The 27258-nt window shown below is 40.6% G+C and overlaps 1 protein-coding gene and 1 pseudogene across 1 annotated transcript; both read left to right on the forward strand.

The window, feature by feature from the left end:
* Window positions 1-1444: 1444 nt before the first annotated feature.
* PTH (parathyroid hormone) lies at window positions 1445-10090 on the forward strand. Its single transcript, XM_052653348.1, has 3 exons — window positions 1445-1535; window positions 9619-9709; window positions 9829-10090. Exons 1-3 carry the CDS (start codon window positions 1445-1447, stop codon window positions 10088-10090), a joined length of 444 nt encoding a protein of 147 aa, XP_052509308.1.
* Window positions 10091-12083: 1993 nt separating this feature from the next.
* On the forward strand, window positions 12084-12671 carry LOC128060458 (60S ribosomal protein L17-like; annotated as a pseudogene).
* Window positions 12672-27258: the final 14587 nt, after the last annotated feature.

Consider the following 27258-nt stretch of genomic DNA (forward strand, 5'->3'; position numbering starts at 1 on the left):
ACTTTCTCAATTTGGGCTACATTTTCTAAGGGGAAACTGAGGTAATCAGAATCAAAATAGCTCTGGAGTCATAAAGACTGTTGAATTCTATCTTCTCTACTCTCCAACCCCAGTAGTTTCCTCAAGTGAAAATGGAGCTAATAACAGTATTTACTTTAAAGGATTGGTATGAAGACTTAGTTGGAAAATATATGGAAGGTCTTGCATATGGTTATTGTTGCTTATTTGCACAGTCATGTCCGATTGTTTGCCACTCCACGGACTGTATCCTGCCAGGCTCCTCTGTCCACTGGATTTCCCAAGCAAGAACACTGCAGTGGGTCTGGGATACAGTTACTGCTTCTCAAGTGTTTTTATTGAAAACTAAAATTTAAAGGGATAAAAATATAAGGTAAATGAATTTTAAAATAGTTTTACTTTTGAAGCCTTTAAAATTATGTACTGAGAGCATATTCTCAAAATATTTTTAACACTTCCTTTAAGAAAAGCACTATACATATTTTTTTGAAACAAGATCAGGAATGATACAGACTGGTCCAATATGGCTTGTAAAGTAAGCATAATGTAATATGATTCATTATATCCTCATAATAATTGTGCCAATGTTATGGCTGTAAGAAATATACTTATTTTCAATTTCACTTTCAAAGACAATAAAATGATGTGGTGGTGGTTTAGTTGCTAAGTTGTGTCCAACTCTTGTGACCCCATGGACTGTAGCTTGCCAGGCTCCTCTGTTCATGGGATTCTCCAGGCAAGAATACTGGAGTGGATTGCCATTTCCTTCTCTGGGGATCTCCCAGACCCAGGAATCAAACCCAGGTCTCCTGCATTGCAGGCAGATTCTTTACCAACTGAGCTACGAGGGAAGCCTGCAATAAGATGATGACTTAACCATAAATTTTTGAAATCTGACTTTTTAAAAAAATTTTGTTGCTGTTGCTCAGTTGCTAATTCATGTCCAACTCTTTACAACCCCATGGACTGCAGCACACTAGGCTCCCCCATCTTTCACTGCCTCCCAGAGTTTCCTCAGATTCATGTCCATTGAGTCTGTGATGCTATCTAACCATCTTATTCTCTGCCACTTCCTTCTCCTTTTGCTATCTTTCTCAGCATCAGGGTCCTTTCCAATGAGTTGGCTCTTCAAATCAGGCAGCAAAAGTATTGGAGATTCAGCATCAGTATCAGTCCTTCCAATGAATATTCAAGGTTGATTTCTTTTAGAATTACTAAAGGAATATATTATATAATATATAAATATATTATAAATATAATATATAAATATATAATATATTCCTTTTTGGAATATAGAGTCATTAATCCAGTCAGAATTACAATTTACTATTTGTTATAAATCTTTGCATAAACACTTTTCCCAGCCCACGCTGTTTTGCTTTTAATATCCAGTTATCTAAAATTTAAGAAGAATGAGCACCGCCCCATGGGAGTGTATGTGCTGCTCTCTGATCCTATAGTTAAAATTCAGAGAATTGGGAGTGACGTCATCTGTAACAATAAAAAAGCTTCTCAGTGTGTGGAAGACTTATATATATAAAAGTCACATTGAAGGGTCTACAGCTCAATTTATCAGCTTTCTCAGGTTTACTCAACTTTGAGAAAGCATCAGCTGCTAATACGTTTGAAAGAAGATCGTGTCCTAAGACAGGTGGTGAGTAATTTTTATTTTCTCTTGTAAGTTTCCGTGAGTTATTTTCTTACAATCAAGTAGTCATTTAATGTGTACCATTTCCTACTAATATCATGCTGTTTGTTAAAGGTAAAATGTTAAGGAAGGGTTTGAATTATATTTAATATTAAAATGCCACAATAAAAAATAAATTTATGCTACTAAAATATTGTTGAAACACTTGCTTTGGTGATTAAAGTATTTTGAGAGACCTTGCTATTTTTTTTAACTCATCTGCAATTACACGGAAATAATTAAAATTTGGCATGATGTGCTTTAATGATATCTTGTTAAAATTTTGAAATAAAGCAGCCTAGTGAGAAATGAATAATCCTGATTTAAATAATCAATGTAAATTTATGTCTCTGAGTTAAAATTCCATTTTTCCCACATAATATCCTCACAGAGAGCTCAATCTGTGTACTGTAGTTGGAGAAACTGTTTTACTGCTGAATATTTGGTCCCTTTACATAAAACTTTTTCTCGTTTTCTATCTGAAAACTATACTTGAATTTTAAGGATGTTTTACACGTTTCTAATGACCTTCTTGTAAGAAGCTCACCTCTCAATTAAGAATAGGAAAGAAAGGCAGAGGCACTAGGTGTATGTGACAGAGCTGGGACAAACTCCTGTCCTCAGGCTACAGTGATTTTTTTCTCATATAAACCAAAAATGAAGAATATCCATTTGGTGCTCCTCCAATAGCTTATATTGCACAGTGAAAACAAATATAGTAGGTTATAATGGCCCTTATGCTACTTCTAAATGATGGAGTTTCCCACAGCCACCCTATGTGTATGTTAAAATGGAGAACAACAAGTATTAAGAAAAGGTACTTCTATCATGAAAGCTTTTGCAGTTGTTGAAATGCAGACTAAGGTAAGACTTTTCTATTTTGTGATAAAAAGCTGAAAAGCAAAAGAGCAAAATTCTAAACATTATACTCAAACAAAATTGTTAATAAAATGAGCTGAAAAGATAGAGACAAGCATTTTATATGGAATCAAAGCTCTAAATTTGTATAACAAGTAATTAACTAGATGATGCTTAAACGCTTTGACACATTCTTTTTAATGCTAGAGAGAACTCTGTGTTAAGTTAGTAAAAATCTCTAAATGAGAACCTATTAACTTGGCATTTATAGTTATCATGACATTGAAAGGAAGTTTACTTATGAAAAAGAAATTTGCTAAGTAAACAGACGCTTTGACAATTTACCTAATTAAGAGAAGTAGCCATTTTCAAGCAAATTAGAAGCATTTAGTCATAATTAACACAAAATGTGGGAGGAAATTCTAAACAGTGAACTTTTTGATTCTTCATGTAGCTTAAAATTCATATAACTTGCACAAGAACTCTCTAAAAGATACCTAAGAAAGTAAAACTCATCTGTCTCATTTCTAAGCCAATTGGGTTATACTTACTATATACTAATTATGTGTATATATATAATTGTTGTAGCCACACGTTCCGGGAAACAAACTCACTCAGAAGGACAATGCAGGTAGTGGAATGCAGTTTATTACACTGGTGGGGCCAAGGCAGAGTCTCCTTTTAGCCAAGGACCCCGACCAGCATTTGCGAAAATCTGTTATACCCCATGTGTACGTGTCTGAATCCACGACTCCAAATTCCTTGAGACTTACAAAAACCAAGGAAAATACAATCCCAATAACCCATCATTCACGTGCTATGTGCTCATGTGCTCAAACAGTCAAACAATTAGCCAATAATCAATAAACTCGAGGTTACACTCTGATAGACACAGAAAAATTTATGGCCTGTCTGGAGGAAGGGTGATTAGTGTATGTTTTCTCTTAGGCGATGAGTAACCTACATATGATCTTCAAGGTTCCCCTGTCTTGAGGGGGTCTTATCCTTCTGTTGTTGTTTTCATAGGCACTAAACACAGAGTTCAGAGTCCATTGGAAAGGTGGCTGAGCATGATCAACAGGAACAGGCCTCAGTTGGAGTCCAGGCCCTATGAATTCCTTCTTCATTCCCCCGTCTTGATGCTCTTAACTCATATTATGAGCACATTCATAGGGATATATTGCACCCTGGCTCTCCGACCGCCAATTTGAGAGAATGACATCAACCTTCGGGTTACTAAGTTCATAACACATTGTAAAATTTAGGGTCCACAAAGCAGAACTATCAAGACAACTATAACAGTGGTAAATATAGTTTTCCACCCTTCACCCAAGATAGAACCGAAGTCCAGAAAGGAATGTTTTCATTTGACATTGCTTTTACCTGGTTTTTCATGTCATCTAAAGTAGCCAGTACATTGCCAGATAAGTCAGGAATGTATACACAACATTCAACCTTAATTATGGCACAGGTCCCTCCTTGAGCAGCTGTGAGTATGTCCAAAGCCATGCTATTATGACTCACCGCTTTTCTCATTTGGATTTGCTCTTCATTTAAGGCTTGGATGGCTTTTGTTCTATCTAGGGGGGCCTGTTGTGTGAAGTTAGTCAAGGCCTCTGCTTTAATCATTGATATCTGTTGTCCCTATAGAGGATACGAATAAGGCAGCAATATACTCATATCATTGAAACATGGATCTTGTCCATCTTGTATGTAAATAAGGTAGATTTACCAGGGCTACCGGGGTAGATTTACAAGTAGGTTAGGCTTTTGTTACACTGGCATTTATATCAAATGTAACCCCATGACCTGAGTCTATTGACTGTAGGTCTTACATCAAAAGAGCAAGGAGAGGTTATTGACAAAAGAGAGGAAGGTCTCTTTTTGTCATCCCAGAAAAGAGCAGAGTGGCTTAAAATCTCCTTGGCAGAGCGGTGACACCCACCAAGGAAGTCCATCCATCACTGACAGAGGCACAGCCCTACATATCCAGCAGCTGGGAGTGTGGAAGTCTGGGTGGGAATGTGCCCATGAGATGAAAACATTGTCCTGAGTTGAAACGGAAGTTAAATTCAAAATCACATTGATGAGGCCAAGAAGCAGGAGTTGATCGTGTGGCTTCATCCTGAAGGGGCTCCTCCAGGATCTTCTTTTCCTTCTTCTTAAGGATGGTGTTAGTCTCTCGAGGGTCAGCGGGGTCCCTCTGTGCAGTCCATTCAGTGTTTTTTGGGTCTGCGTGGTATGTTCTCTTCACCCTCATATGATTGATCCAAGGGACAATACCTGCAACTTTAACTGCAGTAGGGGTAGTTAGAATAACATAGGGGCACTTTCACCAAAGGGCTAGTAAATCATGTTTCCAACCTTTGACCCATACTTGGTCACCAAGCGTAAACTCATGAATCTGTTCCCGAGGGGGAAAGGCACCCTTTCTTGTACAAACTTAGTTACCCAATTTATTACCTTACCCAGTTCCATCTGCTGTGAAATCCTATTCCCCCTTACCTGAGGCAAATTTGTTGACACCTGTTTTATTATGGGAGGGGGCCTCCCATACACAATTTCGTATGGAGAATAGCCTTGGGACTGTGGGGTCATCCTGAGTCTGAGCAGAGCTGTCAGAAGCAAGTCTACCCAGGAGCAGTGTCTCTATGATCCACTTGGAGAGTGTCTCTTTAATGTCCGGTTGGTTAATTCCACCATCTCAGAACTCTGGGCCTATGTGCAGTGTGCAGTTTCCATTTGATGTTTAAAGTTTCACTTACTTGTACTAAATCAGCTACAAAAGCCAGGTCACTGTCTGAACCAATGGTGGTAAGAAGTCCAAATCTGGGAACTATTTCCCTAAGCAGGCACCGGGCTACTTCTGATTCTCTTTCAGTCCAGGTAGGAAAAGCTTCTACCCATCCCGAGACCGTACATACCATGATCAGCAGGTAACGGTAGTGTCGGTGAGGTTTCATTTCAGTGAAGTTCACTCCCAGGTGTTCAAAGGGCAGCGTGCCTTTCCGCTAAATACCCAGAGGTTTTTGTCTGAATACCCGAGAGGCAGCATTAACCTGTGAGCAGGCAGCATGGCCTAGGTGGGTCGCTTGGTGTGTTTGGCTTACCAGATTGTGTGCCAGCTCCTCTGGTACCAATAATTTGCCACTTGGCAATTCCCACCATCACTTTTCAGTCTTAATGGCCCCTTCAGCTTTGGCTAACCTGACAGCCGTTGTCCTTGTTTTATCAGGCTAGTGCCATCAGTATACAGGACCCAACTAGGGTCTGGACCCTTGTGTCCTTCTTTAAAACAAACCCCAGATACCTTACCTCCTCCTTGCAGATCTGTGCCTTCTTCTTCAACAGCCAGTAACCTGCTTCCATCAGCAGCTGGAGCAGTGCTTTTTTCCCTTTCCAGCATTTTTCCTTGGTCTCGGCGGCCAGCAGCAGGTCATCCCCGTAACGTAGGAGCCAACATCCGTAGTCTTCTGGATGGAATGAGTTCAGGTCAGAAGCCAAGGCTTCCCCAAAGATGGCTGGGGGGTTCTTAAACCCTTGTGGGGAGTCCAGATGAGCTGTTGCTTGGTGCCCCCGACTGGATCCTCCATTCAAAGGCAAAGATGGGCTGTGACACTGGGGCGAGGCGTACGCAGAAGGCATCCTTGAGATCTAGCAAGTATAAACTTTAGTCCTTGGCGGGAGGAGGCTAAAAGGTATAGGGGTTTGGAACAGTGGGGTATAAAGTCACAGTAGCCTGGTTGACTAGCCTGAGATCCTGTACAGGCCTATAGTCCTATCCTCCTTCCTTTTTGACTGGCAGGATCGCTGTATTCCTAGCCGACTGGCACTCTACTAGAGTGCCCGCTTGTTTCAATCTATTGATATGGGGCAGTATGCCGGCCCAGGCCTCTATCGGTAGCAGGTACTGGTGCTTTCTAACCAGGATGGTGCCTGGTTTGAGTTCTGTTATCACTGGGGCTTGATGTCTAGCCAGCCTGGGTGGGGAGCGGGGTTTGTCTGTCACTCAGACCTGAGGGAATAATTGAGTTAGCTCTCTCTCATGCTCTTCCAGCCCACCTGGTTCTTCCATCGGAGGCTCATGCAACCTCCACTCATCTTGGGGTGGTATTGAGAGAGAGAGCAAATAAGTCATAGTCCATCCAGAAGGTGGGCCTCTCCTCAGGGGAGAAAGTCACTTGTGCTCCTAGTTTGGAGAGCAAGTCTCATCCCAACAGGGGTACTGGGCACTCAGGAATGTAGAGGAATTCATGAATCACTTGGTGCCCCCCGCCATCTGACATTTTCTGGGCTGGCAAAATGATTTAATCATGTCTTCTCCCCATACCCCAGTTACAGCGGTAGTCTTTTTGGACAGTGGTGCCACAAATTTTGTTACTACCTACAGTTCTGCTCCTGTATCCACCATGAAGGCAGCCCTATTTAATTTCCAAGTCAGCAAGCCTCACAACTGCGGGAGCTTCCTCTTCCTTTCTTGCCTTAGGGCATTTATTCTCCCAGCGGCCAAAAGCTTGGCACCAGGCACACTGGTTTGGCTGTAATGGGGCCCGGGGCCTCCGTTGGGACCGGCTGAAGGACTGTCCTGTCCCTGGGGCAGAGGAGGTTTTCCGGAGGGCCCGAGATAGACTTTCCCAGAGCAGCAGCTAGCATTGCAAATCTCTTGTCTGTTCCCTTCCATTCCCTCCAGCTCTCTGGTAGAGCACAGTCTCTGCTTAATTCCAATGTCTCCCTTCCCTTCTTGTCAGTACTCACCGGGAGAGACGGGTATAGCTTGGGCGGTTCGGCTGGAGCCAGATCCTGGAAGTGCTGGCCAGAGGCTCTGTCACTGGGATTGGAGCCTGCTGAGGTGGCAGCTCTACGACCTTGGGAAGAGCTGGCAGAGGAGCAGCGGCTGCTGCAGGACTTCACCTGACCCTGGACTGGGCATTTGGCCCGCCTCCAATCCTGGTGGAGCACTGAGGCAGAAGCATCATTATCCAGTATGGGGGAGGGGTCAGGTCGTCCCGTCCAAATCCTGTAGAATTTCCTTTTTTATCATCAGTCAATTTTTGTGCTATTAATGTTTTCCCCTTTCCCTTCTGGATACAGAACCTTGTCCAAGCAGGAGGGTCTTGAGCTAACCCTAGCCATGAGTCAATATATGGATATTGATCCAGGTGCCCTGGCCCTCCTGTGACTACTGTATAGACTGCTTCCACTATTTTTAAGTTCATGGTGTTCTCTGGTGGCCATCCTACTCCCATAGGGGGCCATTTGACCTCACAGAGTATGTGGAGGCTGTTAGGCTTCATCTTCACCCCATAGTCTCCTCCTAATCCCTTCTCAAAATTTTTAATCATGCAATCCAATACAGTTGCCTTAGATTCACTTCCTCCAATCTTGCTTACCTTCTTGGACCTTCTTCTAATTTTCCTTTTCATTCTGTCTACGAAGTTCTCAGTACCCTCTGTACTTCTGATATTTCCACTCAATGACACTTAAATTGCCATTCTGCCTCCTTGCTAATTGGGGTGAGAAGAGCCTTACCTGCCAGATCCCAGAGGGAGAAGGGGGATCCGTGTGCCTTCACCTGCCGGTCAGCATGGCCAAATCGGAACACCACGTGGTCCAAGACTGTTTCTCCCTTAAAGTCCGTTCTGCCTTGGTGGGCTTGATCAGGTGCAGATGAAAACACAGATGGTTTAAATATACCATGTCCCAGGCCATCTCTGGGAAAGCCAATTCATACTCACTTATGTATCCCCTTCCTTCTAGCCTAACAATTCCGAGGGGGTCAAGAATTTCACAGCAGACGGGACACCTCCTGGGGGAGGGCAGAATATGAGCATACACGGACGAGTTTCCTATCCTAAAAATCCCGTGGCAATTGCTGGTAGTAATATTCCCTGAGACGGCGTGGACATACCTCCTAAATGACCTTCACAAATTACCTTCCTAAACCGTAGCACGCTCGTTGACCTGTGTACCAAGCAATTGCTGCTGCCTGCCTATTCCAGGCCCCTGTGGGTCCGTGCCCCTTCTAGTCCCTCCCAGGGGGGTGATCAGGCCCCCTTTTCCACCCTGCCGGGTGGGTTCATCCTCATCTGAGCGCTCAGTTCCCTTGCTGCCATTCACTACCTGCCAAAGCGAAGAAACCTGGCGTTGAAAGGCTGAATTCTTCCAGAGGGGCGAGGCGCCTTCCCCCCTCTAGGAGACTGAAGCCACAAAGCCTCGGGGTGGCCTCAAATGAGACCTGTCTCCTCAAGGTGAGGAGTTTCCCAGCCAATGCACCAAATGTTATAGCCACGCGTTCCAGGAAACAGACTCACTCAGAAGGACAATGCAGATAGTGGAGTGCAATTTATTACACCAGCGGGCCCAGGGCAGAGTCTCCTCTCAGCCAAGGACCTCAACCAGCGTTTGTGAAAATCTTTTATACCCCATGTGTATGTGTCTGAACCCACCACTCCAAATTCCTTGAGACTTACATAAACCAAGGAAAATACAGTCCCAATAACCTATCATTCACGTGTTACGTGCTCAAACAAACAGCCAATAATCAATAAACCCAAGGTTACACTCCGATAGACCTAGAAAAATTTATGGCCTACCTGGAGGAAGGGCTGACTAGTGTCTATTTTCTCTTAGGCGATGAGTAATCTAGATATGATCTTCAAGGTTCCCCTGTCTTGAGGGGGTCTTATCCTTCTGTTGTTGTTTTCATAGGCACTAAACACAGAGTTCAGAGTCCATTGGAAAGGTGGCTGAGCATGATCAGCATGAACAGGCCTCAGATGGAGTCCAGGCCCTATGAATTCCTTCTTCATAGTATATAGTAATTATGTGTATGTATATATATATATGTATATATATATATAATATATATACTTATATAAACTGTAAAATAAAGAGACTGATTCCAAAAGTCTCTCACAAAAAAGAAGCCAATTAGTCACTGTCACACTCTGTGCAAACTTGTATGGTTATAAATATAAACTACTATAAACTTAATTGTACAGTTTGGAATATTAAAAGTATTTTTAAATACCTCCATTTTTCTTTTTCTTTTTTAGTTAATATGATGTCTGCAAAAGACATGGTTAAGGTAATGATTGTCATGTTTGCCATCTGTTTTCTTGCAAGATCAGATGGGAAGTCTGTTAAGTAAGTACTATAGCCTATTCTGCATGGTGAGGTCAGGGGAATTGGATTTTTAAGGTTGGCTTTATGATTTGGAAGAGGGGAACTAATGGAGTGATCCTCTCTGATTCTGTTCCCTCCAGGAAGAGAGCTGTGAGTGAAATACAGTATATGCATAACCTGGGCAAACATCTGCGCTCCATGGAAAGAGTGGAATGGCTGTGGAAAAAGCTACAGGATGTGCACAACTTTGTTTCCCTTGAAACTTCTGTACCTTACAGAAATGGTAGTTCCCTGAGACCTCGAAAAAAGGAAGACAATGTCCTGGTTGAGAGCCATCAAAAAAGTCTTGGAGAAGCAGACAAAGCTGATGTGGATGTATTAATTAAAGCTAAACTCCAGTGAAAACAGATATGATCAGATCACTGTTCTAGACAGCATAAGGCAACAATATTACATGCTGATAATGTGTTCACCTGCTATTAAGATTAAGTGCCAATATTTCTATGACCAACCTTTATTGCTAGCTGTGATACCTACAATTTTAATTGAGTATTTTGATTCTACTTTATTCATCTAAGAGCTCTTTTAATAATTCTATTTCTATTGATTCCAAATAAATGAAGTTAAGTATTTCTCACTTGTTATAAAAATATCTTTTGGTTATGAGTAACACCAATATGTTAAAATTGATCATGACTAAGAACAACAACACAAAATGTTTTTTTAACCATATGTTTCATGTTCTGATATTTTGAAATTATCCTTTTAATCTTATCAAAGTACCAGCTCCCTGAATCATTACTAGCTTGATACTATTGTCCTCTTCACTTCAGGAAAGGAATTGAAATGCTTGGCAAGGAGAGGCAGAAAGTGGTCAGAAACATGGCGAAAGCATTTGCCTATACACAAAGCCACTGAGCATATCCCTAGACTGGAAGTCAAATTGCAATAGAATAGAATTTTTGTATTTTAAAGAATATAGCTGTTCATTTGTCCTTCCTCACATGCATTTTTAATAAAGTGAACTGACTCTACCAAAGACAATTTAGAATATCAATGGTTGTTATGGGGAACTTTTGAAATCCCCAAACTCAATCTTCTTAAAACCAATTTGGATTACTATAGCGCTAAGATTTCCAAAACTGAATGAAATGCCTATTTTGATTGGTATTTTGAAGCCTCCGAATATCACCAGCACCCTAAAATTGCCTCTTTACAAAGTAGGATTTTAAGATTAACTGAAGCAAACAAGCAACTAAGGAAAGATAAAGTGACTTCAGAAGCCTCATGCTCCTCCTTTTGGCTCCTTATGATCAGGCTTCACCTTCCCTTCTGTACTACCCACACCTTCTCCACACCCTCAGCTCCCCCATATTAATTCTCTCACTGAACTGTCCTATTTCTTTAAAACACTCCCCACTCCCTTTTCCTCTGAATTTATCAGAACCTGTCCTCTTAAAATTAAGCCTTCTGAGGACCCAACGGCTAAACCCTGAATTTCTTATATTCCCTGGACTAAAGGTGAATTATAAGCCATAGTCAAAGATTTTCCCAAAGTAACTGAAGATCTTCACAGATTTGCTGAGGAATTAAATATAGTTTTTCAAACTTGGCAATCTTGTTTCTCTGACTTAGTTCATATGCTTGCTGGTAAAGGCCAGGCCTACCCAGCACTGTGAAAATTGCTAATTGGAAAAGGAGAAGGAAGAGGAGGAGGAGCGGATGAGAAAGAGGAATAAGAATCCGGATTAGCAACCTTGGGAAGTCAAGGCTGTGGTGGGTAGAAGAGTGCACTTAAGGCTATTTCGGGTTGTCCGCCCTTGGAAATGAGCCCCAAGAAACAGGGCATGTAAAGCAAAAGACTACTCAGATTCCTGAAAAATAAAGGTTTTTGTTTAAAAAAAAGAAAAGAAAGAAAATTCCCAATTGGAAATATCCTGAAAGGTCTCTAGAATTGCAACTGGAAGACCAGCTGCTAATTCGTTAAAAGATCAGGTTCGGACAGTTGCTGAGTAACTTCATGGAGCAATTCCTAGGGCTTTTCCAAAGCCTGTTGATTGCAGCAAACTTTAGGTTTGCACAAAATATCTGATGAATCTGTTCATGACTATTACAATTGACTTCAGATTACTTTAAAGAAAATTCTGGTCTTCCTTCAGATGTTTATTCCATATTCCACCTGGGTAGCTTTAACTTTATGTTTATTAAGGAGTTGAACTAGAATCTTTCCTATCTAGTAAAAAGGATCAGGGTGGAATGGGAAACTATGTCCACTCCAGACTTACTTAATCTGATAAACTTGCTCTCTTGCACTCTAGATGATTCACCTAAAAGAAATACCACTAGGGAGGGAATTCCCTGGTAGTCCAGTGTTTAAGACTCAGGGCTGCTTCCTTTTCCGGTAAGCGGCCTGAGGTGACTCCTAAAAATGGTGCGCTATTCACTTGACCCAGAAAACCCCACAAAATCATGCAAATCAAGAGGTTCAAATCTTCATGTACACTTTAAGAACACTCGTGAAATTGCCCAGGCCATAACGGGTATGCATATCCGAAAAGCCACCAAGTACCTGAAGGATGTCACGTTAAAGAAGCAATGTGTGCCATTCCGGCATTCCAACGGTGGAGTTGGTAGGTGTGCACAGGCCAAACAGTGGGGCTGGACTCAGGGTCGATGGCCCAAAAAGAGTGCTGAATTTTTACTACACATGCTCAAAAATGCAGAGAGTAATGCTGAACTTAAGGGCTTAGATGTAGATTCTCTGGTCACTGAGCACATCCAAGTGAACAAAGTCCCCAAGAGACGGCGCAGGACTTACAGAGCTCACGGTTGGATCAACCCCTACGTGAGCTCTCCCTGGCACATTGAGATGATCCTTACTGAAAAATAACAGATTGTTCCTAAACCAGAAGAGGAGATTGCACAGAAGAAAAAGATATCCCAGAAGGAACTGAAGAAACAAAAACTTATGGCCCAGGAATAAATGCCGCAAAAAAATAAATGCAAATAAAAGTTTAAAAACAAAAAAAAAGACTCAGGGCTTTCAGTGCCATGGCCTGGGTTAGATCCCTAGCGAGGGAACTAAAATACTACAAGCCATGTGGAATGACCAAAAAAAAAACCAAACAAACAAAGCAAAATTAAGATTAATTTTTAATCTTCAAATCCAGCAAACAAAGACTCTGTAATCAAAACCCTTCTAGTTTCTATTATTGCAAAGAATTAGAACACTGGGAAAAGACTTTCTAGGTGGCACAGTGGTAAAGAATCTACCTGCAATGTAGGAGATACAGGAGATGTGGTTTTGATCCCTGAATAGGGAAGATTCCCTGGAGAAGGAAATGGTAGCCTGCTCCAGTATTCTTGCCTGGGAAATCCCACTGACAGAGGAGCCTGATGGGCTAACACAGCAACTAAACGACAGCACCATACATTTAAGTGTTTCAGGCACCTTTGGCCTTCTGACAAGTCTTTCCAACATCCTCCCAGTCCTTGATGGTGGGGCTCTGAGAAACTACAGGAGCTTTTCCCAAATATCCATCTTAATCTGCTAGGAGAAATGTTTCTCCAGATTGGGTATAAATTTCTTCCAGTCCTAACTGACACCAGAACCACACTCTCTGCTGCTCAACTTCACTAATATAAAACAGAACCTGCCTCAAAGTACTAAATCAGTTCAAATGCGGGGGGGGGGGGGGGGGGGGATCACTATTCAGCCTCAAGAGATGCCTGTCTCCGAACCTGTTTCCTTTTGTTTGGCCCTTTGAGAGCTATACTCCCTTTTCTTCTTATTGCCTCAACCCCATTCACATATCAGGCTTAGATTTCTTAGAGAAGTATCATGCTGGAATTTTTTTCTTCCAGAAGGATAAAGGATAAATAATTCTAGAACTTGACAGTTGTCATTAAAGTAACCAACCAGGTGAATTAAATAACCCCTTGATAGCTCAGTTGGTATAGAATCGCTTTCAATGCAGGACACCCTGGTTCAATTCCTGGGTTGGGAAGATCCACTGGATAAGAGATAGGCTACCCACTCCAGTGTTCTTGGACTTTCCTTGTGGCTCAGGTGGTAAAGAATCCACCTGCAATGCAAGAGACCTGGGTTCAATCTCTGGGTTGGGAAGATACCCTAGAGAAGGGAAACGCACCCACTCCAAGTATTCTGGCCTGGAGAATTCCATGGACTGTATAGTCCATTGGGTAGCAAAGAGTTGGACACGACTGAGTAACTTTCACTTCACTTTGATGTCTTTTACAGGGTGGGTGCTTATCCAGGACCTTTGACTAATAAACAGCTTTGTTGTCCCAACACACTTCTGTTCCTAAACCTCATACACTGCTAATATCCATTCCCAATGGAAGTGGTTTCTTTACTGTAATTGATTTATTCAGTGCATTCTTCAGTAGTTCAGCCAATAAAACTAGTCAACACCTTCCTTTTACTTCACTTGAAAAACAATTCACATGGACAATAATGCCTTAGGACTTACCTATTGCTCACAAATGTTGAAGACTTATCCAGGTGATAAAAAGTTCACTAGAAGTTCTATTTTGTTGTAACATGTGAATGAAATCTCTTTGCTCTCCTTCTCAAGCCTCTTCACAGGAATAGGCTAAAGCTTTCAGCTTTAAAGGGACATACAGTTGCCAAGGAAAGAATGCAGTTTGCCCAAACCCAGGTTTGGTATTTAGTTGGGCTTCCCCGGTGGTGTAGTGGTAAAGAATTCACCTGCCAGAAGACCTAAACAGACATTTCTCCAAAGAAGACATACAGATGGTAATAAACACATGAAAAGATGCTCAACATCGCTCATCATTAGAGAAATGCAAATCAAAACTACAATGAGACATCACCTCACACTGGTCAGAATGGTCATCATCAAAAAATTGCTCCATTCATCCCACCCTCTCCTTCCCCTTTGTGTCCACAAGTCTGTTTTCTACGTCTGCATTTCCACTGTTGCCCTGAAAATAGGTTCATCAGTACCATCTTTCTAGATTCCATATATATGCATTAATAAACAATATTTGTTTTCCTCTTTCTGACTTACTTTACTCTGTATAATGGGCTCTAGTTTCATCTACCTCATCCGATTGACTCAAATGTGTTCCTTTTTATGGTTGAGTAATATTCCATTATATATGGAATATATGTATCTTTATCTACAACTTCTTTATCCATTCATCTGTTGATGGACATCTAGGTTGCTTCCATGTCCTAGTTCCTTTTTCTCCACACTCTCTCCAGCATTTATTGTTTATAGAATCCGCCTGCCAATGCAGGAGAGACAAGAGATGCAAATTTGATGCCTGAGTCAGGAAGATTCCCTGGAGTAGGCAGTGGCAATCCACTCCAGTATTCTTGCCTGGAAAATTCCATGGATAGAGGAGTCTGGCGGGCTACAGTCAATGGGGTCACAAAGAGTGGAACATGACTTAGCAACTGCACAACAACAACCTTTGATCCTAGTACTCTTCTCTCCACCACCAATGACATCCCTCATGACTGCTTAACACTGATAGGTCACCTCCTGACTCCTGGTGACAATCTACAGGCAATTCCTCTATGTAACACTGGTTTCTCATGGTTCACTGATGGTTCTTATTCAAAAGATGGCAGTGGCAAACATTGCGCTGCATAGTCTATTGCAACTCCTTTTGATACTGATGAGTCTAGACCTAGACTTTGGCCCAACAGCCTGAATTGTACACTGTTACCCAGGCTTGTGCTTTAGTCAAGGGCAAAACTTCTAATATGTATACTGATAACAGATATACTCTCAGAATAGCTCATAGCTTTGGAATGTTTTGGAAGCAACATGGCTTCCGTACTTCTAGTAGATATGAAATGTTAAATGGTCCCTTTGTTCAAGAATTGTTGGATGTAATACTTTTACCTGCCACTTTAGCTACTATTAAGATTCCAGGGCATTCTAAACTTGACTCTCTGGAAGCTAAGGAAAACCACTTTGCTGATATTTCCATAAGAAATGCTGCCCTTAAAGGAACCAAGAGAAATCAAATCTCTGTCACGATCCAGAGGGATATTTCCCCAAATATTGTCAGATTAGGCAACTGACTAGAGAAGCCCAATAGTTGGCCTCAGACAAGAAAAAACAAGATTGAAAATACACAGTTTTTGGTTTGAAAAAAAAAGAGAAATCTCTGATTCAAACCAAATAACATCCTAGTCCTGCCAGAAACTCTAAAATTCCCACTGCTAACCACTATACATGCATTAAACGATTGCTCTATTCACAAAATGATAGCATTCATGCATCATTGTTGGTGAAGAAACATAAACAAAGCTACAAAAAAGTCCCTACCCTACTTGTCCCACTTGCTCTAAATACAACCCAGGAAAGTCTGTTTGTAGCTCTTAGACATTTTAAATTGCCTAATGGACCATTTGAGTTCTGGCCAATGGATTTAATACAGCTTCCTCCATCTCATGGATATACATGTTTTAGTAATGGTCTATATGTTTTTCACACTGGACTGATGGACTACTGCCTGTTCTGTGGCTAAAGTCCTTTTGGATAGGATTATCCCTACCTAGGAAACTGCTCTTGAACTTCATAGTAATCAAGGAACCCATTTTATTGGTCAGGTACTTCTATCAGTCTGCTCTGTTTGGCTGGTTTTGTAACAGCTTCATTGTGCTCAATCCTCTCATTCGGTTTAATGTACACAGTGTTATTAAGATTCAATTGACAGGGACTTCTCTGGTAGTTCAGTGGTTAAGACTCCAGGCTTCTACCGCAGGGGGGGATGAGTTTAATCCCTGGTTGGGGAACTAAGATTCCACATGCCACCCTCACTCCCAATTCAACTGACAAAATTTGTAGAGGTCCTCCAAAGACCTTGGCCAAAAGCATTGCTGGTGGTCCTTCTAAATCTCAGATCCACCCTTTTTGGAACACATCAAATCTCACCCTTTGGGACAGTCACAGGATGCTCAATGCATTTGGCTCCTGCCTCTTTTGACCCACCACTGATGAAAGGAAAGATACTCCAATATTGCAAAGATCTAGTTGCTTCTATTACAAATAATCACAGAGCATTCTTTTCACCACGCATTCCTGGAAGAGGAAGACCTTAAGCATCATACTTTGCCAACTGGAGATTTTGTCTATTGGAAAAGGCATCTCCATGAAGACCCTCTTTAACCTTGCTGGAAAGGCCCCTATCAGATACTGCAAAACCAATCTTTGTGCTACCAAACTCCAGGGAAAAGACTTGGAGATTCATGTGACACATCTAAAGAAAGCACTGACCAGACCTGCACATTATCTAGTGATCTGAAAGTAAAGATTCCTGGAACTGAAGCAGACAACTTTTGATGAGATAGTTTTCCAAAGCTATCTGGACCATGCCTGTTGGAAGTCTGTCTGCCAAACTTGATGATGACATAATGCTTCAGGTGATCTCCAATGCCTAATATCTTGATAATATATAAACTTCAGAGAAAAAGTGCCTGAAAGTTCTCTCACTTACATTCTTTATTACTCAAATGTGACTTCAATAGGTTTCCAATTTGTGTACTTTTTCTGAGGTGAGACACTATACTCAGGAAAAGTCTTTCCTGACATTGAGGGACAGGGAGCTGATAAAATCAGAAAACCTGACCCTTGATCAGTGATTTTTTTCAAGGAGAGATCAAGATTAAAAGAGGAAAATGTAAAAAAAAAAAATTAATAAACAGAAACGTCAAATCATCAGGAGACCAGAAGGGGGAGCTCTAATGCCCTGCTTCCAAAGCAGGGCCCAACTGGCTGATCTTTTCTCTCCTGCCAACAACTTGGCCAATGAAAGGTTCTGGACTGTTTATTATAGCTCTCCCAACTTCCGTTTCCCTTCTGTGAAAGGGTTCTCCTTCCCTTGCTGTGTGAAGACTTACATGTTGCTCACCATGGTTGCAGATCCTGAACTGTAATTCCTTTTTTTTTTGCTGGAGAAATGACTAACAGTTTATTTATTTTAGGTCAACACCTTAAACTATGAGCCTCTTGGGTTTAGTTCAACTTCATCCCAGGCAAAGCCCAGTATTTAGACTTAGGTTTTAAAATCAATTATTTTGTTTTAGCAATTCTTATCCTAAGGCTTCATTTTCTGTTTAAAAAAAAAAAAGATAATTTTCTCAATCATGTAAACTCACAGTAATATCAAAAGAGCTTGGCGGCATATGATCCATTAGTTTCATGCTATACACTTTTCTTTTGGGATAAGAGATCACATATCTCTTTGAAAGGACTATGGCCAAATTTTAATATTTGTAGCTTTCTTGGCACAAATCTTCACAGGTTACATGTTTTCTTCCTGTCTTGGAATCCCAGGGGAAAAGGGTTGGTACAGGAGGCTCCAAGATAAGACATATTTGCGAAGATGTATAAATGAGAACCATCAGAGGCATTGAAGAATAAAATGGTTTTCAGGTGCCAATCCAGAAAAATCCTCATCTTTAAGTTTGAGCTCACATGGAGAATAGTCCTGGTTTCTGTACTGGCAGTGACTTAATGTCTCTGCCTGGGGCTCACAACTCAAAATCCCAGACCTGATAAGGTCATTCATGATATGCAGATTCCCTGCAAACAACCACAGACAATTTCAGCATTTATTCAACTTCCGCCTCCTAATAATGACAGCCAGAAGTGAAGCAGAACAACCGCAGGACACAAGCAGCAGAAATATATGTTTTGGCATCCGCTGGTGGTCTTGTCTGAAACTACCTCCTTCAATGCTCTGCAAGTCATTAAGAGAATAAGAGGAAGTTACTGTTTACAGCCAGATTTAGAGTCATTCTTACATAGAATCTCAGCACAGGCATCACCGCTTTGATCTCAGTCATCAGTTTCCTCAAGGCCATGTTGGTCTGGATTCTCTGGATCCTGGAGATGTCCAGACACTGGAGTCAAGAGAACAGGCTGTCCTGATTACCCCTCTCCAAGTGCCTAAGGCAGGTAAGGCATAAATTCTGTTAGCAGAATGTCAAACAGGGATCTGGTCTTTTTCTAGTTTTTTTCTGCCATGGGCACATTTCAATACAGCTGTTATTGATTTTGTGCTTCTCTTGGGTACTGAGGGCTTCCTTGGTGGTTCAACTGGAAAAGAATCTGCCTGCAATGCGGGAGACCTGGGTTTGATCCCTGAGTTGGGAAGATACTCTGGAGGAAGGTATGGCAACCCACACCAGTATTCTTGTCTGGAGAATCCCTTTGGACAGAGAAGCCTGGTAGGCTGCAGTCCATAGGGTAGTAGAGAGTTGGACACAACTGAGCAACTAAGCCAGGGTACTGCAACTTCTTAACTGGATCCTAGACTTCTCATAAAGATACTTTGCTTCATATACTACTGCTAAATCAGTGTTTCTGTGAGGAACCAAGGGCTAGGACTTTCTATTCCACCATATTGTTGACTTTGCTAACAGAGGTTTCTTTATTTATTTATTAAAGATACGTGTATTTATTTATTTATAGCTGCACTGGGTCTTTGTTTCTGCACATGGGCTTTCTTTAGTTGCATGGGCTTCTTGTGTTGTGGCTTCTCTTGTTGTGGAACATGAGCTCTAGCACATGTGGGCTCAGTAGTTGTGTTGCACAGGCTCAGCTGCCCAGTGGCGTGTGGAATCTTCCTGGACCAGTGATCGAATCCATGTTCCCTGCATTGGCAGGTGCATTCTTAACAAATGGACCACCAGGAAAGTCCAACATAGGTTTGTTTTTGAATTCTATGTATTTATTGTTATATTGATGTATTTGCCTGTTCCTGCATACTTTATGTACACGCACACACATATTCTTCTTTATAAACCTCTATTTTACTATTCAATAGTTACACTGAGTTTGAGTTCTTTTCTAAAAAATCCAGCTGCAGTTTTATCTGGATTGTATTAAAATTAAATGTTAATTTTAAGAATTGTCACTTTATTATATTGTCCTATTCATCAACATAGTAAATGTTTTCACTCATTCTAATCTACTTTGGTGGTGGTGGTGGTTTAGTTGCTAAGTTGTGTTCAACTCTTGTAACTCCATGGACTGTAGCCCCTGAGGCTGCTCTGTCCATGGGATTTCCCAGGCAAGAATTTCAGTTCAGTTCAGTTCATTTCAGTCACTCAGTCATGTCTGACTCTTTGCAACCCCATGAATCACAGCACGCCAGGCCTCCCTGTCCATCACCAACTCCCGAAGTTCACTCAAACACACGTCCATCGAGTTGGTGAGGCCATCCAGCCATCTCATCCTCTGTCGTCCCCTTTTCCTCCTGCCCCCAATCCCTTCCAGCATCAGAGTCTTTTCCAATGAGTCAACCCTTTGCATGAGGTGGCCAAAGTACTGGAGTTTCAGCTTTAGCATCATCCCTTCCAAAGAACACCCAGGCTGATCTCCTTTAGGATGGACTGGTTGGATCTCCTTGCAGTCCAAGGGACTCTCAAGAGTCTTCTCCAACACCACAGTTCAAAAGCATCAATTCTTTGGCTCTCAGCTTTCTTCACAGTCCAACTCTCACATCCATACATGACCACTGAAAAAACCACAGCCTTGACTAGACGGACCTTTGTTGGCAAAGTAATGTCTCTGCTTTTGAATATGCTATCTAAGTTGGTCATAACTTTCCTTCCAAGGAGTAAGCGTCTTAATTTCATGGCTGCAGTCACCATCTGCAGTGATTTTGGAGCCCAAAAAACTAAAGTCTGACACTGTTTCCACTGTTTCCCTATCTATTTTTCATGAAGTGATGGGATCAGATGCCATGATCTTCGTTTTCTGAATGTTGAGCTTTAAGCCAACTTTTTCATTCTCCTCTTTCACTTTCATCAAGAGGCTTTTTAGTTCCTCTTCACTTTCTGCCATAAGGATTTAATGGGAGACCTGGGTTCCATCCCTGGGTCAGGAAGATCCCCTGGAGAAAGAAATGGCAACCCACTCCAGTATTCATGCCTGGAAAATCCTCGGACCAAGGAGCCTGGCGGGCTACAGTCCATCGGGTCGCAAAGAGACACGACTGAGCGACTTCACTTCACTTCACTTCAAATAGAGTTTAAACATTTTTTTGTAGAAAAATCTTATGTATCCTTTGTTAATTGCTAAATTCTAAATGGTTAATGTGAAAGGTATCTAAATGTTTATTATATTTTCTAATTGGTTAATTTTGGTATAGAGAAACATTGTTCATTTTTCTAATTTTCTTTTATTACCAAGAAACTTGCTGAACTGTCATATTAATTCTAATATCTTATTTACATTTGCTATTCTATGTAGATGATCACATAATCTCAAAAAATGACACTGTTCTCTGTTTTCTCCCTATGATTACACCTCTTTTTCTTTTTTTAATATTATTATCTAGTACTTCAATACCATGTTAATGAATGAATGTGCTTCCTTATCATATTCTGGACCTTAATAGGAATATACATATAATTTCTCAACAAGACAATGGCCTTTAAATATTGATGACATTCCCTTATGTAACTAGTTTTCTAAGGGTTCTTTTGAAATTATAAAAGAACCTTATAAAATGCTGTTTCTCAAAAAATATGTAACTTTTCACCTTTAGTTCATTAATGTAATAAATTAAATATTTTTGCATGCCTGGAATAAAATCTACTTCATATTGATGTGTTTTTACTTTTTAAAATAGTAAAATTTATTGTACATAGAAAATTTATTGTACATATATATAGATTTTTAAGGAAAAAAAATTTACTCACTATTTAGATCGTGAAAGAGAATTGTTACTACCTCAGAAATTCCTTGTAAGCCCTTCCTTAATCACATTCCCTTCATCCTCACTTTATCATTATTCCTTTGCTCTTCTTTATAGAAAATCAATATCCCTTGATTAGATTGGATGGTCTAATAAATATTTTTCATATTTATGGTCTGCATAGCAAAGGTTCTATTTTTCTAGCCTGTGGTGTCTATTTTCTCACTATCCATTATGGCTAAGCCCTTGCTCCATATTGTTAGGTTTTTACCAGTCACCTTTTTATCCATTTAAAGGTACTCATCTCTGAATTGGTTAGGGTGAGCAAATTGCTCTAATAGATCCCAAATATACACCCACCTAAATTAAATAGTATTTTATTTCTTGTTCACATAATATTACTGAAATGTTATACTACTAGGCAGGTGAACAATTCAATAGGATAGCCAGGAACTCAACTTCTACCATGGTAGCCCTAACGGTCACCTATCCAGATAACTGGAAGTGAAAAAAGAATGCCACGTGGGAAGTTTTTACTGGTCAAGCCTGGGAAGGTGACATCATCTCTTCATATTTCACTGATTATAATGTAGTCATGGAACCATACTTAATATTGTAAAGAAGGGTGGGACAGCTGAAAAATTAAGTCTCTGACTGGGTAGATGCTTCCTAGTAACAACTCTTTATTTTCTGTATAGTATGGTAAGTCTATATTTAACTTAAAAATCTACCAAAATTTTTGCAAAGTGGCTGTAATATAATTATGTTCATGCCAGCACTGTATAAGGACTCTTCTCCCTATTTTCATCTACACTTGTGTCTGATATATTATATGCATTCCAGTGTGGATGTAGTATATTTCATTGTGGTTTTGATTTACTTTTACTTAATGACTAATGACATTTAGCACCCTTTCCTGTGCTAATTAGTATGTCTGCATATAAATGTCTTTGCAAGTCTTTGCAGTTTTTAAATTGGGTTGTCTTATTTATTAGCGAGTTGTAAGAGTTCTTTACATATTATGAGTACACATCCTTTGTATGATTTGCAAACATTTTCTCTCAGTCTATGCTTTGTCTTTTCATCCTCTTAATACTATCTTCTGAAGCATAAACTAAAACAAATTCTATTTTAGTGAAGCCCAATTTCAATTTTTTCTTTTATGCTTTGTGATTTTGGTATCATATCTAGGAATTCTTTGCCTAAACCCAAACTGATCAAGATTTTCCCTCTAATTTCTTTTAGCAAATTTATAGTTTTAGTTTTTATATTTAGGTCTATGTTCCATTTAAAGTTAATTTCTTTTGAAATAAGGATCTAAGTTTTTGTTTGTATTAGCTTTTTTTTATACAAATATCTAACTGTCCTGGCATCAAACACCATGATTTTAAAAAAGCTATCTTCCTCGTTGAAGTGAATGGTATTGGTGCATTTGCTGAAAATCAATCAACCATAAATGTAAGGGTTCATTTCTGGACTCTCAATTCTATTCCATTGATGTATTTTGTTAGCTCATTGCCAATACCACATCATAAAAAAAATTTTTTTTATTGTAGTACAGTTGATTTACAATGTTGAATAGCACACTGTCTTGATTCCTATAGCATTGTAGTAAGTTTTGAAATCTTGAAGTGTTAAGTTCTTCAGCTTTGTACTTTTTCATAATTCTTTTAGCTATTCTAGAACTTTTACATTTATACATAAATTTTTGAATCAGCTTGTCAATTTCCACAAAGAAAGCCTGAAAGCATTTGTCAAAAACTGTGAAAGATCTGAGATTTCACTCTATCACCAGCTAATAAGTTACAGAAAAAGTTAATAAACTTTTACTTTTAATCTAACATTCCAAGGTCTTTTTGTCCCAATTTCAATCTTCTTATTCTTTTTAATTGCTACTGTTCTCCCTACATAATGGCTTTCCTGATGGCTCGATTGCTTGGCAGTAAAGAATCTGCCTGCAATGCAGGAGATAAGGGTTCGATCCCAAATGGGGAAGATCCCCTGGAGGAGGGCATGGCAATCCACTTCAGTATTCTTGCCTGGGGAATCCCATGGACAGAAAAGCCTGGTGGGCTGTGATCCATGGATCACAAAGAGCTGGACATGGCTAAAGCATGCATGTGACTGAGGACCCTACAAAACATTGAGTTTAGCTATTTATATGCCTTTGTTGATCTTTCCATAGGAATGCCCTTTCCTACCATAGCTTCAAGCCAGACTCCTATCTATTCTTTACAGCCTCTAAGACAAACATTCTTCTTTTCCTCCCCTTTTCTGCACCTTTTTCATATTTTCAGTTGGAAATCATCTTTCCTATTTCTGACCTCCCACAGTGCAATTTCTCTATCTCTGTATGACCCAACTTGTTTTCCTTTTGTTATTTAATTACACCTCTTTTTTTTTTTTCAGTAGAACCTGTATATTGATAATGTCTGTTATCTCCCCTTACATTCCTATACACAGTCTTGATCAATAAATATATTTGCTGAATAGAGATACAGATTTTTTGTGTGTATGATTTTCCTGTTCCTGATGTTAGGTGACAGTGCTTAAATAGTACAAAGAAATCTAAGGCTTTAAAGTTAAATAGGATTCTGGGTATGTGGCTTATCATTCATTCTTTGAACAAATATTCAACTAGAGGTCTACCTTATCTGCCTTGGAAACAAACTTGTGTTAGCATGCTATGAGGTACGATAATATAGACAACTGAAAAAACTTGTCTGTTCATTGTCTATGAAATTTCTCTATTTCTGTTTTGACCTCTTTGATATATAGATTGATATTGTGGAAAGAAGACTTGTATTAAGGGTCTGTACCTTAGCTCATTCAGTCAGCTAGCATTTATAAATTATTGTACAAAAGTTTTTGATCAATAGCATTATCTACTAGGTGTAAAGCTGCTACTATGCCCCAAAAAGTTGCTTGTTTTAAAAAAATGACAATGATAGCTTTATTAGATTTTCTTTTCTTTAAAAAAAAAAATAACAGAGTGAAATGAACTGTAGGTCCTTCAAAGCAAGGTAAAATGACTTGACCTGATTCTAAAATGGAATAAAAGTTCCATACTTCATCTGAAATCTTTCACTAATTCTTCCAGTGTTCTCTGGAAAATTCCTAGAACTTGGAATTGTTACTGTTTCAGTCATCAAGTCGTGTCTGACTCTTTGTGACCCCGTGGAAGCCAGGCCTCCCAGTCCCTCATCAACTCCTGGAGTTTGCCCAAGTTCATGTTCACTAAAGTGGTGATGCCACCCAACCATCTCATCCTCTGTCACCCTCTTCTCCTTCTGCTTTCAATCTTTCCTAGCATCAGGGTCTTTTCCAGTGAGTTGGCTCTTTGCATCGGGTGGCCAAAGTACTGGAGCTTCAGCTTCAGCATCAGTCCTTCCCATGAGTATTCAGAGTTGATATCCTTTAGGACTGACTGGTTTGATCTCCTTGCTATCAAAGGGACTCTCAACAACTGTGTGAATTATGATAAGCAGAGCCCCTGACTGGCACACACAAGAGTCTGAAGTACTTTTTCTAAAGTTTTTAATTTAAAAAATTGAGGTATAATTTATATTATTTTCAGGTGTATAACATAATAATTCAGCATTTGTTTATGACTTAGGCTTATTTGTATGGAGCGTAGGGTGAGCCAAATGTATGTATAGTATACATATACATGTGTGTGTGCTCAGTTGCTCAGTTGTGTCCGACTCTTTGTGACTCTATGGACTGTAGCCCACCAGGCCCTCTGTCCATAGAATTTTCCAAGCAAGAATAGTGGAGTGGGTTGCCATTTCCTTCTCCAGGGTATCTTCCCCACTCAAGGATCCAACTCGTGTCTCCTGCATTGCAGGCAAATTCTTTAACCTGCTGCACCACCTGGGAAGGTTGGATAGTATGAAAATAATGTCTAAAGGGAGATTGGCAGAAATACTACAGTAGAATATCAGGGTCTCTCTTTAGGAAACAAAAAGTGAAAACTATTCAGTCATGTCTGACTCTTTGTGACCCCATGAACTGTAAGTCTGTTGGGCTCCTCTGTCCATGAAATTCTCCAGATAAGAATATTGGAGTGGGCAGCCATTTTGTTCTCCAGGGTATCTTCCTGACCCAGGGATCAGACCCAGGGATCTAACCCAGGTCTCCTGCACTGCAGGCAGATTGATTATCATCTGAGCCACCAAAGAAGCCCCTCTTTAGGCAATGATAGCTTTTATTTTGATACAGGGAAATAATTCCTGTTTGACAGATCTCACGAACCTTAACTTGGACTGTAGAATTTCTTCTCTTGATCTTGTCTTACAGAAGAAAGCCATGGTAATACATAAAGGTTAATGGGGTGTTTGTTGTTGTTTTGTTGCCTGAGGGTTTTCTTGAGGTTTCTTCATGAGATATACCTGTATTACAAAACTATTAGATTTTCTTTCTTAGAAATCTTTGAAGATTTCCACATTAGCAGAAGGTGGCAATGATAATTTGGTGTACTATGATAATAACCTGTTTCCCTGGTGGCTCAGATAGTAAAGAATCTGCCTGCAATGCAGGAGACCAGGGTTCCATCCATGGGTTGGGAAGATCCCCTGGAGTAGGGAATGGCTACCTACTCCAGTATTCTTTCCTGGAGAATTCCATGGACAGAGGAGCCTGGAAGGCTACAGTTCATGGGGTCCAAAGAGTGGGACACGACTGGGAGACTAACACAACTATGACAATAACCTGTTTCCCTTAGGTCTCTCATATGTAGGTGGCCTGAGATGTGGAGGAGGATGTGCCCTATCCTCTACTGTGCAGGTCAACTGCTCATCTCCATGAATACTCGTTTGAAAAAACGTTTTTGTTATCACATGAAGGAGTCACGGAGTTTTCTCTTCCCAACTAAACAGTGATTAACAGGTTTTCAACAAAGTTCTTTCCGCAAAATCTGTTTTCATAGCAAATTACTCAAACCCGGTCCTCTCCCTCTTCGCTTCCTCTGGGGAACGAATGCTCCTCCCACTCTTCTCAGAACTGGGGAACTCTTACCTATCCTTCAAGATTCAGCTCAAATGTCATTCCCTGTTGGAGATTTCCTCAACATGGCAGGCCAAGTCGGTTCCTTCCTCTCACAGCTTATAACTTGGCCTTTACCACAATTTAACATAGGACTTCCCTGGTGGTTCAGACCGTAACGCTTCTAAAATGCGGGAGACCTGGGTTCGATCCCTGCGTCGGGAAGATCCCCTGGGGCAGGAAATAGCAATCCACTCCAGTACTATTGCGTGGAAAATCCCATGGACAGAGGAGCCTGGCAGGCTACAGTCCATGGGGTCACAAAGAGTCGGACACGACTGAGCGACTTCACTTTCACAGTTTAACAGGATTATCTGTTTCAGGGTGGGTCTCGCTCCCAGGGCGTGAGCTTTGAGATCAGAGACCTTCTTTCATTTTTTCCATTTGTGTAGTCCAGCATTTGACAGACAGTAAAGATGAGTGACCGAAACCCTATGACTGGCAACCTTCTGCCGCAAGGAGCAATATGCCATCCACGTTGCTATAGATGTTCCATAGAGGCCCAGCTGCACAAGTTCCAGCTAGTACACGGATTCCCGCTCACCCAGTGTTAAAAACAAACAGCTGCGGACGATAGGAAATAGAGGATGGCTCTGACGAAAACCGTTCTTCCTTAAGTCAGATCGGTTAATAACTGCCAGCTGAGCCGGCAAAGGCGTTCGGAGTTCACCCAGTTGAGGAAAACGCCTTCTTTGAGTAAACTCAGAGTCCTTAGGTATTTCTCCAACTCTGGGATGTCCGCTTTTTTCTAACGGTAACAAGAAATCAAGGGAAAATGTGGCATCGAAAGATTTGGAGGTGACAGCTCGCAGCCA

This window comes from Budorcas taxicolor, chromosome 15, assembly GCF_023091745.1.
Source record: "Budorcas taxicolor isolate Tak-1 chromosome 15, Takin1.1, whole genome shotgun sequence".
NCBI classification, from domain to species: domain Eukaryota; kingdom Metazoa; phylum Chordata; class Mammalia; order Artiodactyla; family Bovidae; genus Budorcas; species Budorcas taxicolor.

What these genes read in the sequence shown, in the direction of transcription:
- PTH (XM_052653348.1), top strand. Translation starts at nt 1,445, where the DNA reads ATGGGAGTGTATGTGCTGCTCTCTGATCCTATAGTTAAAATTCAGAGA. An exon ending in CAATAAAAAAGCTTCTCAGT is followed by an intron (nt 1,536 to 9,618) that starts GTGTGGAAGACT and finishes TTTCTTTTTTAG; the next exon opens with TTAATATGATGTCTGCAAAA. An exon ending in TCAGATGGGAAGTCTGTTAA is followed by an intron (nt 9,710 to 9,828) that starts GTAAGTACTATA and finishes TGTTCCCTCCAG; the next exon opens with GAAGAGAGCTGTGAGTGAAA.